Genomic DNA, 16,697 nt, shown 5'->3' with positions numbered 1-16,697 from the left:
GGGAAATCGGTGGGAAGCGGCTGTTAAGATCGTGAGGCAGTAGGCCGCAGCCGGTAACCTGCAGGAATGGTCCCTGGTACAAGGTAGGTGTTCCGGGAGGGGGGTGGGGGTGGAGAAGGCAGAGGTTTCCTTGTGGAGGAAGGAAGGAAAGTAAAAGAAAAATTAAATTCTTGCTGGGCCTGGCTGCTGTTCCCAGCAGGTTTAGCCGGGCAGAGAAGCCATCATTGCACGCCCACCAACCCCCCAACCAGCTCAGGCCTCAGGTTAACACAGATCAGGCTCCAATAACATCAAAGCCTGATCTGCATATTTAAAGAGGACCCCACTGGTTTCGGACAGGTGGCCTTGCCACCTATAATTGAATATTGTAGTTGGACAGATCGGGGCAGGAAAGAGTGAGAGCATCCCCCCCACTCCATTTTAACTGCTCCCTGCCTGGTTTCCGCCAAGCAGGGGGAGGAGGAGGGGGAGGAGGGAAGTGAAAAATTGACCCCATTGTTCGCTTTGTTTGTTGACTCTAAATAGTCCATTGTAACATTTCAGTCTTTGTAAATGGAGAAATGTAAATTAACACTTGAGAGCTTGGTCTGTGCATATAAAGGAACCACTCCTTGTTTTGGAAAGTAAATAATTAATATTTATTGAAACAAGTTTTCAGAGAAGTAAAGAGAAGTCAAAAATAGCTCAACTTCAGTTTTTTCCCTTTCTTTCCACAACAACCCCCACCCCCCAACCTCATCTGAATTAAAGTTAATACAAAGACAAATTGCAAATTTGAGTCCATTAATTTTACTGATCTAGACACAAAATCCTCAAGTTTAAACTGCACAGTTGATTTTCATAGAATTGAATTGGAACTTTTGAATTAAAAGTTTTACAAAAAAGCTGTACAGGTGTGCAGCAGGATTTTGGTATGTATATTATGAGAGGTGGAAGAATGTAGAACAGTGGCAAGGGTTCTCTCAGGAAAGGCAGGAGTACTGACCTTTTAAACAATCACTGAACAGATTAGGAAATGACTGTAAGCAAGCATAGTACTAACAGCTGTTGCAGGAATATAATCAGGTAAAATTAGCACTGTTTTCTCATAAAGCAGGAATTTATAATTTTCTCCAAGCTTCATATTTACAAACTGGATCAAGTGGATTAGATAGGTCACTCAAAGCAAAACTAATGGTGAACAATAGATAATACATTATGAATGCTAGTTAACAATATATCAACAATTAGGTGATTTCTATAGTTTTATTACACTTCAAAGTGGCAAGCTTATTAATACATTAATTACCACACAAAACAATTTGGATTACATGTATATGATCTTAATAGGTACACAATCATGCATGATTAAACAAGGCTGAACTCTGCACCCTTTGGTATGGACAGTTTGGTGCTTTGATATACACCCAGGACTTAAAGAAAAATAAAATGGCCATGAATCAGAATTCAATAATAGAGGTAATACAATCTTACCATACAGAAAACTTATAATCCATTTCAGCAAAGGAGGTATTTTTTGCAGTATGATATAAATAGAAGCTTTTGTTGACGATGCTATCAAATGAAGGAGTTAGTGAACATGTACAATTAAAAAGTACTTTGCACAGTTTACCTTAGTTTGTGATTTTTTAAATAAATCTGTACAATATTAACAATGCATAAAAAGTAGTTATCCACTGTACCTTCTCATCACTGCCTCCTGAAGAACGGAGAACTCTGAGAAGAGAACACAAAAGAAATAAGTGTTGAAACACATGCTATACTAAAGTTCATTAAAAAATTACATGCTGCAGCAAATGTGACACCACAGTGCACTGTCTTGTCATATGCATCTCACATCAGGATTGGTAGATGGGACTTCAGTTAAATACATCATCCAAAGTGAGATAGTGAGAGCTCACATTGGATGTGAGCTCTCACTAGGATAGGCCTTGAGCCCACATCCTCCTGATTCTTAGATGAGTACCTTAAAGAGGTACTAACACAGGATATTTAACTGATATTACACCATAGAATATTGGAATGGCTAATAATATAAATCTAGGGATGCTATTGTGAATTTAAAATCAATGGTCATTTTCTAGACAGTCTGAAGGAAGTCGATATCACAGACACAGCCACAAAACTACCAAGGAAACTGACCGATGGCAAATCACAACCTGTTACACACCTGATTCCATGTCACAAGGCCTTTAAATATTTGTTGCCGAACTACTGGGGGCACAAAAGATAGAGCAGAGGGAGAGAGACAAAACTGGCTGAGAAATTTAAAGTTGGCTGAGGAAACTCCCTGAATTAACCAACCTGCTCCGGTCATGTTTGGTAATACCAAGGATTTTAGAAATTACACCATGGGCTCGATATTAGGAGGGCGGCGGGTTCGCGACGGGGGGAGAGGGTCTATTGGGCGCGTGGGTAACGCGCCCGGTGAAATCAGTCTGCCCCGTGCGCAATCGCAGGCTGATTGGATCCACTTTTATGGTCTTCCGGGTTCCCCACTGCTGATCTGTGCATTAGGCAGACTGCGCATGCGCAGTAAGCTCTGTCAGCTGGAGGAGCTCTATTTAAAGGGGCAGTCCTCCACTGACTGATACTGCAAGAAATAGGAAAAATTACAGCATGGAGCAGCCCAGGGGGAAGGCTGCTCCCAGGTTTAATGATACCTCACTCCAGGTATCATTGGATGGGGTGAGGAGGAGGGGGAGGACAGAGATCTCCCCCCCGGCGGGCGGGAAGAAGCGGCCTGCCTCTGCCACCAAGGCCTGGCTCAAGGTGGCAGAGGAGGTCACCTGCACCACCAACATATCGCCCACCTGCATACAGTGCAGGAGGCGCTGCAATGACCTCAGTAGGTCAGCCAAAGTGAGTATACTTACTCATTCCTCTACACTCTGTCTCCGTCGGCCATGTCCCCGGTGGCACCCTGGAAGGGTGCGGAGGAGAAGTTGTTGAAGGCAGTGGTGACTTTGACAGTGACAGGTAAGAAGATGGTGCTCGGGCCAGCCAGGAGCAGCTCGGCATGAAGAAGGCTGCAGATGTCCACGACTACACGTCGAGTGACTCTGAGCCTCCGTGTGCACTGCTGCTCAGAGAGGTCCAGGAACCTGAGCCTCGGTCGGTGGACCCTGTGGCAAGGGTAGCGCCCTCTGCGACGCATCTCTCTCTGCCTTTGCCCTCCCTCCTCCTGTGCAGGTGGATGTGTCACAGCACTGTGTCGTGGAGCTCCACGTGTCAGAGGTGGACGGCGTGGCCAGTGAGGCTGGTGATGCTGTTTGCCTTCCGAGGAGGTCACGACTGCAGCTACGGCAGGCCCCATCCGGAAGATGTACATTTGAGGGGGTCCGCAATGTAGGTACATGTCTCTGGACCCCGGGTAAGTGTGCAAGTTGGTGAATTTGATTGTTAGGAGGAGGGTGGTGGAAGCCAAACTTTGTCCAAAGTGACAGAGTGGTCTCCTGCAATGAGTGAGGGTCTCTCCCCCACCCCCACCTGTCAAATTGACCTTCGCAGCTGCCACAGGCTGATGGCTGCAACATGTCCATTTGAACTGGGAGTGTTTCCCCCAGTACGGGAAACATTCCTAGTTGTTTGTAAAATCCCACCCCATGTAAAATATCTCCTTAATCAGGTCTGTTAATGACCTGAAATACCAGTATACTGTCAAGTGGCACCCCGCCGGCTTTAATTGCCTGCGGGAGTCCCACATGCGGGGGCTGCGCGCGCACGTCAGCGCGTCTGTGGGGAACCCGGAAGTGGGCGGGTTGGAGCTGGGCTCCTGACCCGCTCCGGGATTCCCCGATTTTCGGAGCCCCCCCCCCCACCAGGAACGCACCCAATCGCGGGTGCTAATATCGAGCCCCATATTTGCAATGCAGATTTATCAATTAAGTCGAATTTCCTGGTGTCAGTTTTGGCTCACTGGTAGCACTCTCGCCCAAGTCAGAAGGTTGTGGGTTCAAGCCCCACTCCAGAGACTTGAACACATAATCTAGGCTGACACTCCAGTGCAGTACTGAGGAACTGTTGGAGATGTAGCCTTTTGGATGAGATGGGACAAGAGATGGGATATCAACCCACAGCCCTCTCAGGTGGGCATAAAAGATCCGATGGCACTATTCAAAGTTGAGCAGGATTGTTCTGGCCAACATTTATTCCTTAATCAGCAGCTTTTACCACTTTCTCTGAATCCCTTTGCTGTTTTTTTATATCTCTCCCAGTCCACAGGATCTCCACTATTCTTTGCATTTCATTGAATTATTGAAAAGTTACAGCACAGAAGGAGGCCATTCGGCCCATCAAGTCCATGCCGGCTCTATGCAAGAGCAATCCAGCTAGTCCCACTCCCCCGCCCTATCCTCGTAGCCCTGCATTTTTTTTTTCCTTTCAAGTACTTATCCAGTTCCCTTTTGAAAGCCACAATTGAATCTGCCTCCATCACCCCCCACTAAGTTTGTGTAAGCCTTTTTCTTTTAGTGTTATACTATCTCTCACTTCTTTTGTTGACCAAGGTTGTTTAATTACATATGTAAGGAATCTGACAACACCAGGTTATAGTCCAACAGTTTTATTTGAAAATCACATGCTTTCGGAGCTTACCTCCTTCGTCAGGTGACGAAGGAGGAAAGCTCCGAAAGCTTGTGATTTTTCAAATAAAACTGTTGGACTATAACCTGGTGTTGTCAGATTCCTTACATTTGTCCACCCCAGTCCATCACCGGCATCTCCACATCATGTTTAATTACATAAGTAGAGCTCTTGCCCTTTAGGGGTATGTGCACATCTTGTACCAAATGCTTCTCTGAATACCTCCCACTATTCACCTGTAGTTTTACCCATTAACAGTTCCTCTCAGTTTACGGTGGTCAATTTCTGCATCACTCCTTCATAGTCAGCCTCATCTAAATTTAAAAGCTAGATTCCCAATGAATGGAACTGAACATCACAGTTACATTAAAGTCTCTGCAACAGTTACTTTTATTAGAAAGAAAAAGAAATTGTATTTATATAGCACCTGTCATGTCTGTCAGGTATCCCAAAGTGCTTTGCAGCCATGAATTACTTTTTGAAGTGTGGTCACTGTTATGTAGGCAAACACAGCCGTCAAATTGTGCACAGAAAGGTCCCACAAACAGAAATGAGATAATTGACCAGTTAATCTGTTCGAGGGATGGATTTGGGATGGGCACCAGGAAAACTACCTTGCTTTTCTTTGAATAATGACATGGGATATTTTATGTCTACTTGAACAGGTAGATGGGGTCTCGGTTAATGTCTCATCCGAAAGATGGCATCTCCAACAATGCAGCACTCCCTCAGCCGCGGTTCACTTGGTAGCACTCTCACTTTAGAATCAGAATGTTGTGGGTTCAAGTCCCACTCCAGCAACTTGAGCAAATATATAAAAAAATTCTAGGCTGAGACTCCAATGCAGTACTAAGGGATTGCTGCACTGTCAAAGGTGCTGTCTTTCGGATGAGACATTAAACGGAGGTCCCATCTGCCTCTCAGGTGGATGTAAAAGATAAAGAGTCTTACAACACCAGGTTATAGTCCAACAGCTTTATTTGAAATCACAAGCTTTCGGAGCTTTCCTCCTTCGTCAGGTGTCATTTGTCCACCCCAGTCCATCACCGGCATCTCCACAACGATGTAAAAGATGCCATGGCACTATTTCAAAGAAGAGCAAGGAAGTCCTTCCCCGTGTCCTGGCCAATATTTATCGCTAAACCAACATCAATAAAAATTATCCAGTCATGATCACATTTCTGTTTGTGGGACCTTACTGTGCACTATTTGGCTGGCCCATTTCCAAAATTGCAACATCACAACTTCAAAAGTAATTAATTGGCTGTAAAGCACTTTAGGATGACCCGAGGTCCTGAAAGGCACTATTTAAATGCATGTCTTTTTTTTCCCCTCAGTACTGAGCTGAAATGTCAGCCTAGATTATGCACCTATCACTGGAATGGAGCATGAACCTATCACTTTTCTGCTCTAAGGCAAGAGTATTACTATTGAGCCTAGCTAACATGTTCATATTTTAAATATATACCCTTCCTGGAGAAATTTTTGGCTTGAAAGGCTTAATTACAACAGGATCTAAAATATCAGCAATGTACTAAACAGTCAGAGCCAAAATTTTCTAAGGCATGCCCCCAGATTAATTGCAAAAATAAATTTCATGCCTTTGGCATACAAATCCCTCCTTCAGAATTTCCAAATCCACCATTGTGGCAATAGCACATTTAAACACTTGAGGTTTACTCACCTGCAAATAAAATGATTGACCATACAGAGCTTAAGTTATGACAAGCCTGTGTCCCAGTGCATCTCTGTCTAACTACTTATCTTCACATATCCTAAGGCCTCTATCCAAGGCCATTTTGAGGTCTACGCTAACAGCTTTGAAGCTATTGGTCATCTTTTTACATTTTAAAAAGGTTTGTCTGTATGGTTGCATTTACCTTGGTACTATTCTTTAGGTCAGTATATGTTAGCAGTTTCACTTCAGCAAGGCCCCCAACCAGGATAATTTATAGTGCCAAAGTATAAAAACCAAATACTCCCAAGGAAATTGTAAAATGATTGATGGAACAACTGTTTACAACTATTAGAACATGTACCATGCCCTAACACCCTGATAAACTTATCAGGAAACTGTTAATGTGTGCAATGCTATAAACAGGAAACAGACCATGAGTAAATCTTCCAATGCTTTAAGCTAGTTTCTGTTGTAATCAATGTTTTACAGGCTTGATGTGGAGATGCCGGTGATGGACTGGGGTTGACAATAGTAAACAATTTTACAACACCAAGTTATAGTCCAGCAATTTTATTTTAAATTCACAAGCTTTCAGAGGCTTTCTCCTTCCTCAGGTGAACGTTCACCTGAGGAAGGAGGAAGCCTCCGAAAGCTTGTGAATTTAAAATAAAATTGTTTACAATTTTACAGGCTTGTCAGTGAACAAGATAGATTTCTGCTCCAGATCATCTTTTTAAAGTGGCCTAAAATAACTCATTTAAGTTGCAGCAGCCTATTTCTGCATGACTAGATCCATATAAATTGTAGCACCACTGGGTTTGTTAATGCTCAGCAAAATTGGTACAAAACACTTTTGCCTAGCAAAGAGTATTGAATTTTAGGCCAAAAAAAGGGAAAAAATGGATGGCTCTTCAAAACTCATCTCTCCAGTAGTCCCAGCCTGGCAATCAACTGCATTTTGAATTCTTGATGCCTGCCTCCTCTGCTTTACCTGGTAGATTATTCCAAAAAGGTATATCGCTCTTTGAATAAAGACATTTTTCCTTAAATTGGTTGTGCTCCTAGTCGCGATAGTTTTGAGTAATGTTATGGGCTCATCTCATCTACGTTGCTAATACGTTGGTATCTCAGTGAGGTTTCCCTCCAGCTTAACCATCACGCTAGATTGCAAAGTTTATTCTCCCCCATTACTTACATTTGGGATATTCTGATTGCTCTTCTCTGCATCCTCTTCAATGCATGCCCCTTTTGAAGTTTAACTCCTCAAATGTTATGCAATACTCAACGTGTTCTAATCAGTGCATTATAAAGCCTCAGCATACCCTCTGTAGACTTACATTCTATAGTCAGTCATTACAAGTGCACCAACTCCTAAAACTACCTGGATTCCCACCCCACTTCCTATTAAAACGCTATCCCTTTTTCCCATTACCTGTTGCATTTAGCATACTGTATTTACTGCTCATGATGCAATCTCCTCTATATTGCAAATACCAAACACAAGATTAGCTGACCATTTAAACAGAACACATCCATTCTGTTTGCAAGCTCGATCTTGACTTTCCTGAAGCTTTAGTTCCCCCCACCCCCCCACCCCCCGTTCCCACTTTGACCACTCAGTTGTTGGCCTCCTACGTTATTCCAACCAGGCTTAACAAAGACCTGAGAGAGACAGTAGTTTATCTTTCTCCTGGGTACTCTGCAGCCTTATGGTCTAAACATTGACTTCAACTCCAAACCCCAGCGATATCCTCCATTTTTGTTACAGCAAGGGCAGTGTATTGACAATTCAGGTGTTAGAACCTTTCCGCTAAACACGTTGCTGGCTAGGGGGGTGTGCAAGTCTACAGTGCTGGTGCCCTGCTTTTTTCTCTTCTACAGACTAACAGGCTACTGTGTTTTTCCAGTGCTTTCATTTCAAATTTCCTACATTTGCAGCTTCCTCCCCAACTCGAAATCCACCCCCCATTTTCTCATCTTTTGTTTATGTGGGACTCTCATGTCTTTTCACCCTCAACTGTTTGCATGTTTTCCATTCTTTTAATGTCTCTCTATTGCCTCACTAACAACATCTAACAGTTTTCTGTTAAGTACTTTACAGTTCACTCAACCAATTAACTTCTACTCTATGATTGCTAATTCTCCTCTTTTTCTCTATTTTTTCCAACCTTCATAAAATGCTAACTTTTAGTTTTTGGTATTAAAAGGGATATGCCCTGAAAACATCAAATTGCTTTCTCCTCTTTATAGATGCTGGCTGATCCAATTAAAACGGTACATATTACTGCACTGATCTAGTTTTGTACCCCAGCATTCTACTTACTTTTTAAATTGTTTTTCACATTGTCCAGACACTAAAAGAGATAAGGCTACAGTCACTCCCATGGTCCCTTTCAAAGTTTCCCTGTGCCAATTCTACTTTCTTCACTTTACACCTGCTGCTCATTCTTTCAATATACACATTTTGCATTGGGTCAGCATAAAATATACAGGGAAAGAGCAGGGAAGTGGGACTAATTGGATAGCTCTTTCAAAGAGCTGGCATGGGCCTGATGGGCCGAATGACCTCCTTCTGTGCTGTATCTTTCTATGATTCTATAATGGGACAGAAATTGCTTGGAAAAGAACGGTGAGCTCAACAGCGCTCACCGTCGTTAGAGGCAAAATGGAGGAGCAAGTTCTGACGTTCACACATGTGTAGTGAAATATAGAAATCTGGAACTTGCTCCAACAGGTTCACCGGCGATATGACGGCTTCGAATTAAAGGTATATCACCAGCTGCAATCAGTGAAATCATTGAATAAGTGCACACTTACTTATCTGCCCAGCTGGAAAATAACTAATATCACCACAAAACAGGTACACTTAAAAACACCAGGTCTAAACTAAGTTTTAACAGTCTTAATGACTGCTAAACAACTAAAAATTAACTTTTAAAAATGTGAAGTCTCATTACTCCTTAATTTAATAGTTTGTTATTTTTACTTTTCCCTTCGGTCTCTTCCTTAATTCAATTATTTCATACCCTCTATATAACTGTTTTTACAATGATTTTAATATTGTATCTTTCACTTCCGGGATTTAACTTTTCAAGCCTGCAGAAACAGTTTCGCAGCTGGTCATAAAATGCTGCAATCTGATTGGTCGGGGGGGGGGAAGGGGAAGAGAGAAGAGGAGGAGAGAGCAAAATCCGCTCGCTTTTCCCATAGGCCCTAGCTTTGCTTCAACAGACGCTGGGCTGTTCTCCACCATCTATTTTGAGGACGTGCCCGAAGTACAGATTTTAGCATTATTTACAAATGGTTGCTGTGCCCTGGTTGCTTATATAAATCAGAAATGGGCATCTCAACACGTCCCTCCGAGTTTGAAGCCATACCTTTCCTCATTATATTGACCCAGTTGACCCGATTGGATAAATGAAGCAATAAAAAAAAATCAAACTTGACTGACAAAACCAGCTCTTCAACAAATCAACGTGCACATCATGTTTAGATCATTTCACAAATAAAAGGTTAGATGCAGTGACACTGGAAAACAGGCAATATTTGAAAGTATTTTTTAAAGAACGTAATCAGTATTTATAATATTTAAAAAGTTAAAAGGGAAAAACTTTTAAAAAGCTAAAACTAGGATAAGTAGAAAAATCAGGGAACCCAAAGAGTATTTAATCCTTCTCCAATGCAAAATTGATGTTTTTAGCAGTAATATATAAAGAAAGATACTCTTGATGTTTCATTATTGTATTAGGGCCTGTTTTAGTATTGCTATGCAGAAAGTAAATTTTTTTTTTAAAATCCTAGGCCACATGGTCTCGAGTTCCATGGAGCAGCTGGCAGTCTAATGAGTAAGGAAATCATTCATTTTAGTAAATCCAATAAAATTTTGAAAGCTTAATTTTGAATTAAAATGTAAAGCAATTTGAATTTTATGTACAGTATGAAAGTAGTAGACGATATATGTTTGAACATATCTTGGCAAACTGACCAGTGGATCAAACAGGGAAAGCTTGTTGGAGGACAGAGCCTAACAAAAATAAGATTCAGAGAAAAGGACAATATCGATTACAGATCACTCACCTGCCTCACTTTGAATGGTGGTAAATGAGATTGTTCATTAGCCTGCTCCGAACTATAGACTTCTCCAGTGAATGTCACCCAATAGTCAGCTGGCAGAAGCTACATTTTAACAGGGCCCAACTGGTTCAGACATGCTTCTTACCCACACCTACTGCTAGAGCATTTTGTTAACATGCCAACACGTACTCTACTTAACAGCCAGGCTGAGAACTGCCAAGTTTGCCAACAAGGCTAAAACATGAATCGGAGACCACTGATAACTATTGGCAACAATCTGTTGCGATTCCAGGAACAAGTCAAAAACAATATCATCAATAGCTCAAAAAGTTTGGAATGCTACAATTTACAGTAAACATGGGAAATTAATTCTAATGGCTTTCTGTCCCTTTCTTGCCTTCCTCCATACCGACATTTTAAGAGGAAAAAAACAGGCGTAATATAATCAAAACAAACGTGCATTCCATCAGCTCTAAACAGAGGCCTTGTTTCCTCCAAATTTTTCACGCAGGGACGTGCATAATCTGAGCGTGAGTTACGTGCGTCACTACAATATGACCATCAAACCCTCTGCCCAAACAAAACTCCACCTACAAAACTGGCCACGCCCCAACTCTCAAATGCGAGTATCCGCGCTTGCTCAAAGAGTCTCTACACATTGTGCAGCAGTAAAGGAAGTCATTCTTCCTGTGTTTTATTGCAATTTTTGAGCATTAAATACACTGTATAGTTTTAATGTTCTTCCTATAATGGGCCACCTATTTTTTAATGGCTTCATCTAAATGCATTCACACTTTCAAGAAATTATGTATTTGCACACCTGGGTCCCTGTTCCTCCACAACCCTTCAGCATTCTTCTATTAAGTTTTTACTCCCACTTTGTGCTTTTCCCCCCCCCCAAAAATGCATTGGCCCAGAATTTGCTGTCAAAATAACGGTGGGGCTAACGGTGCGCTGTGTTACACATGCGCAAATACAGCAACTTCAGGTGAAGGCGGGGAAATCCAAAAGTTGCTGTCTGTGATGTGCCATTCCATCGTTAGCTTCGATGTCTATCTCACTATTGTAATGCATTTAATGGCATGAAGTTGCTGCATTTGCGTGGTAGATACGAACTAAACTCGCCACAAAGTTAAATCAAGTCATTTCAAGTCTAAGTACCCTTTTAACGACATAAGTGTTAATCAACCTCCTTAGCACTGAAAATTAATATTAAACGTGGAGTCTCATTCCTTCAGGTTTTAATTGTTATTGGAGATTTACAAAGAAAAATTTTAAATCAACTTTTAAAAAAAAACTTTTCCTCTGTCTCTTTTCTCTCAAGCCAATCTTTCTTTCCCTCTATTTCTCTTTCTGCACTTGCTTTGACATTGAATTCACTATTCTAACTTACACTCCCTTCTCAGTCCTTGCACTGTTAATTTCACAATCCTTCAATCTGATTGGTTAAGGAGATACATAGTTGCTTGCCCTGTTCACTCAGATCCCAGGTGCCCTGTGGAGGCCGTTTCTGTCTGGTTGAGGGGAAATTTAGAAATCAAAGAGAAAAGACAAGGCAATAGAGCATTGTAGTGATTTGGGTAAAGATAAGCAGAGTGTGACCAGAAGGGACAGAGAGTTTAATGGAAATAGTGCATCGGTGAATAAGATCGAAGCAGGGAATAATGGTTTAATAAAAAGTTAAAATTAAAGCCTCTATCTGAATGCTCGAAACATTTGTAACAAGATAGACGGATTAGTGGCACAAAGAGATAAATGGGGTTGATCTAATAGCCATTACAGAAATATGGTGGCAAGGTGACCAAGGTTGGAAACTAAATACTCCAGGGGACTTGACGTTTCAAAACGATAGGCAGAATGGAAAAGGAGGAGAGTAGCCCTGATAATAAAGGATGACATAAGGACAGTAATGAGAAAGGATTTTGGCTCGTTAGATCAGGAAGTAGAATCAGTAAGGGTGGAGATAAGAATTAAGAGGCAGAAAACGCTGATGGGTAGTTTATAGGCCTCCCAACAGTAAATATACAGTTGGGCAGAGTATTAAATCAAGAAATAATAGGAGCTTGTAACAAAGGTAAAGCAATAATCCTGGGGGACTTTAATCTCCATAAAGACTGGGCAAATCACATTGGCAAAGGTAGTCTGGAGGACGAATTCATGGAATGCATTAGAGATAGTTTCCTAGAACAGTACATCGTGAACCCAACCAGGGAACAGGCTATTTTAGATCTTGCATTGTGTAATTAGATAGGGTTAATTAGTAATCTCATAGTAAAGGATCCTCTGGGGAAGAGTGATCATAATATGACAGAATGTCACATTGAGTTTGAGTGACATACCTAAGTCTGAAACTAGAATCTTAAACTTAAATAAAGCCAATTACATAGGTATGAGGGGCAAATTGGCTAAGGTAGATTGGGAAATTAGATTAAAAAGTATGATGGCAGATAAGCAGTGGCAGACATTTAAAGAAATGTTTCAAAATTCTAAATGAATATATTCCGTTGAGAAATAAAAACTTGACGGGAAAAGTGATCCATCCGTGACTAAAAGTTAAGGATAGTATTAGATTAAAAGAGACGGCTTATAACGTTAAGAATAATAGTAAGTCTGAGGATTGGGAGAGTTTTAGAAGCCTTTTTTTTTATTATTCATTCATGGGATGTGGGCGTCACTGGCAAGGCCAGCATTTATTGCCCATCCCTAATGGCCCTTGAGAAGGTGGTGGTGAGTAGCCTTCTTGAACCGCTGCAGTCCGTGAGGTGAAGGTTCTCCCACAGTGCCTAGCGAGATTTTACAACTGAGTGGCTTGCTAGGCCATTTCAGAGGGCAATTAAGAATCAACCATGTTGCTGTGGGTCTGGAGTCACATATAGGCCAGACCAGGTAAGGACTGCAGGTTTCCTTCCCTAAAGAACATTAGTGAACCAGATGGGTTTTTACGACAATCCGGTAGTTTCATGGCCATTACTGATACTAGTTTTTTTTTAATTAATTGAATGTAAATTCCCCAGCTGCCGTGGTGGGATTTGAACTCATGACTCTGGATTATTAGTCCAGGCCTCTGGATTACTGGTCCAGTAACATAGCCACTATGCTACCGTAATGCCGTTGAATGTCAAGGGGAGGTGGTTAGACTCTCTTGTTGGAGATGGTCATTGCTTGGCACTTGTCTGGTGCGAATTTTACTTGCCACTTATCAGCCCAAGCCTGAATGTTGTCCAGGTCTTGCTGCATACGGGCTCGGACTGCTTCATTATCAGAGGTGTTGCGAATGGAACTGAACACTGTGCAATCATCAGCAAACATCCCCATTTCTGACCTTATGATGGAGCGATGGTCATTGATGAAGCAGCTGAAGATGGTTGGGCCTAGGACACTGCCCTGAGGAACTCTGGCAGCAATGTCATGAGATGATTGGCCTCCAACCATCATTAACATCTTCCTTTGTGCTAGGTATGACTCCAGCTACTGGAGAGATCCCCCCCCCCGATTCCCACTGACTTCAATTTTACTAGGGCTCCTTGATGCCACACTCGGTCAAATACTGCCTTGATGTCGAGGGCAGTCACTCTCAACTCACCTCTGGAATTCAGCTCTTTTGTCCATGTTTGGACCAAGGCTGTAATAAGGTCTGGAGTTGAGTGGTCCTGGCAGAACCCAAACTGAGCATTGGTGAGCAGGTTATTGGTGAGTAAGTGCCAAAGGGTAAGCTAGCAAAGGATGACCAAAAAAATGATAGAGGGAGAAAATACGATGAGAAAACTAGCAAGAAATATAAAAACAGATTGTAAGCTTCTACAAGTATGTACAAAGGAAGAGAGTAGCAAAAGTAAACATTGGTTCCTACGAGGCAGACACAGGAGAAATTATAATGGGGAATAAGGAAATGGCAGAGATGTTAAACAAAAATCTGTCTTCACAGTAGAAGACACAGAGTATACCAAAAACAGCAGGGAACCCATGGATTCCCTGCGTGAGGAACTTAAAACAATTAATATCAGTAGAGAAAAAGTACCACAGAAACTAATGGGACTAAAAGCCAACAAATCCCCTGGACCTGATGGCCCATATCTGAGGGTTCTAAAAGAGGTGGCTGCAGAGATAGCGGATGCATTGGTTGTGATTTTCCAAAATTCCCTAGATTCAAGAACGGTCCCAGTGGATTGGAAGGTAGCAAATGTAACCCTGCTATTCAAGAAAGGAGGGAGTAAGAAAAAAGGGAACTACAGGCCAGTTAGCCTAACATCAGTCATCAGGAAAATGGTGGAATCATTATTAAGGAAGTGGCAACAGTGCACTTAAAAAAAATTCATAATATGATCAGCCAGAGTCAACATGTTCTTGTGAAAGGGAAATCATGTTGAAAAAAATTAGCGTTCTTTGAGGATGTTATTAGCAGAGGAGATAAAAAGGGGAACTAGTGGATGTAGTATATTTGGATTTCCTAAAGGCATTTGATAAGGTGAAACATAAAAAGTTGTTACGCAAGATTAGGGCTCATGGAGTTAGAGTAACATATTAGCATGGATAGAGAATTGGTTAACAAACTGAAAACATAGTTAGGATAAACGGGTCATTTTCAGTTTGGCAGGCTGTAACTAGTGGGCTGCCACAAGGATTAATGCTTGGACCTCAGCTAATTACAATCTATATTAATGACTTAGATGAAGGGACCGATTGAAATGTATCCAAGTTTGCTGGCAATACAAAGCTAGATGGGACAGTAAGCTGTGAGGAGGACACAAAGGGGGTGATTTCAACCCCCAAGAACAGGTGGGTTGACAGCAGGTGGGAGTTGAAAAGAGTTGTTTTTTTGGGTTGCAACCGCAAATTTTTCGGACTTTGCATTCCAAGTGGAAAGCCTGTACTTTTACGTACCGACGTTAAACTGGAAGTGAAGCTGGGTTGCGGTCGCGACCCAAAAAACAACTATTTTCAAGTCCCACCCTCCCTCAACCCACCCGTTCTTGGGAGTTAAAATCACCCCCAAAGAGTCTGCAAAGGGATATAGGCAGGATAAGTGAGTGTGCAAGAGGTAGCAGATGGAGTATAATCTGGGGAAAGGTTAGGTTATTCACTTTGGTGGGATGAATAGAAAACAGAATATTTAAGATGGTGAGAAACTATTAAATGTTGGTGTTCAGAGATTTGGGTGTCCTTGTACATGAAACACAAAGTTAGCATGCAGGTACAGCAAGCAATTAGGAAGGCAAAGGGCATGTTGGCCTTTATTGCAAGGGGGTTGGAGTACAAGAGTAAGGAAGTCTTGCTACAATTGTACAGGGCTTTGGTGAGACCACATTTGGAGCACTGTGTACAGTTTTAGTCTCCTTACTTAAGGAAGGATATACATGTCTCAGAGGCAGTGTAACGAAGGTACACTACATTGATTCCTGGGATGAGAGGGTTGTCCTATGAGGAGAGATTAAGTAGAATGGGCCTATACTCTCTGGAGTTTAGAAGAATGACAGGTGATCTCATTGAAACACAAGATTCTGAGGGGGCTTGACAGGGCAGATGCTGAGAGATTGTTTCCCCTGGTTGGAGAGTCTAGAACTAGGGGGCATAGTCTCAGGATAAGGGGTCGGCCATTTAAGACCGAGATGAGGAGGAATTTCTTCACTCTGAGGGTTGTGAATTTTTGGAATTCTCTACCCCTAAAAGCTGTGTATGCTGTGTCTTTGAGTATATTCAAGGCTGAGATAGATGGATTTTTAGACTCTGGGGGAAATCAAGGGATTTGTGGACCGGGCGGGAAAGTGGAGTTAAGGTCAAAGATCAGCCATGATCTTGTTGAATGGCGGAGCAGGCTCGAGGGGGCATAGGCCTACTACTGCTCCTATTTCTTAAGTTCTTATGTTCTACCTCCTCCAATTACACAATTCCTCTTCACATTGCCACAATAGAACCGGAGGACTACACGCACTATTGCGCCCTGGTTCCACAGGACCTTTATAGTATTCATGTTAATATTGAAACTTCTGGTGTAAAATTTATAAATGAGGGTATTTCAAGCAATCTAACCCCTTAATCAGCTCAATAAACTTGGTAACAACCATTTTCCGCTTATAAATAGACAATGGTGCTAAACTAATCATAGTACATCCCAAAGTTGAATTACCATCCAAATATAACATTTTCTATTCATTGCTATTTTGTACCAAATAGTACAGTATTCAAGTCTTCCCCATAGCGCTATAAATACTTGTTAGCTCATTCAATCTAGTTCCCCCAGATGAAGGCATCAGCAACTGCTCTGAAGTTACATTACCCTCAAAAGAAAGTCACATTTAGTAATTGCAATTATAGTTACCCTCTCTAGGCCACACATGTCTATGGCCGAGTTAACAGCAAAAGT

The 16,697-nt window shown here is 41.9% G+C and overlaps 1 protein-coding gene across 2 annotated transcripts in view; it reads right to left on the bottom strand.

Annotated features, from left to right (window-relative positions):
- pdlim7 (PDZ and LIM domain 7) overlaps window positions 1–16,697 on the bottom strand; it is a 134,047-nt gene that overhangs the window by 76,885 nt on the left and 40,465 nt on the right. For both annotated transcript variants that reach the window (XM_067996346.1, XM_067996347.1), the window contains exon 3: window positions 1,683–1,716. In XM_067996346.1, the coding sequence (XP_067852447.1) occupies window positions 1,683–1,716 (34 nt within the window). The remainder of the gene's footprint in view (window positions 1–1,682; window positions 1,717–16,697) is intronic.

Source organism: Heptranchias perlo, chromosome 14, assembly GCF_035084215.1.
Source record: "Heptranchias perlo isolate sHepPer1 chromosome 14, sHepPer1.hap1, whole genome shotgun sequence".
Classification (NCBI taxonomy): Eukaryota; Metazoa; Chordata; class Chondrichthyes; order Hexanchiformes; family Hexanchidae; genus Heptranchias; species Heptranchias perlo.
The sequence above is the reverse complement of the archived record's forward strand: the minus strand, read 5'-3'. Positions and strand labels throughout refer to the sequence as shown.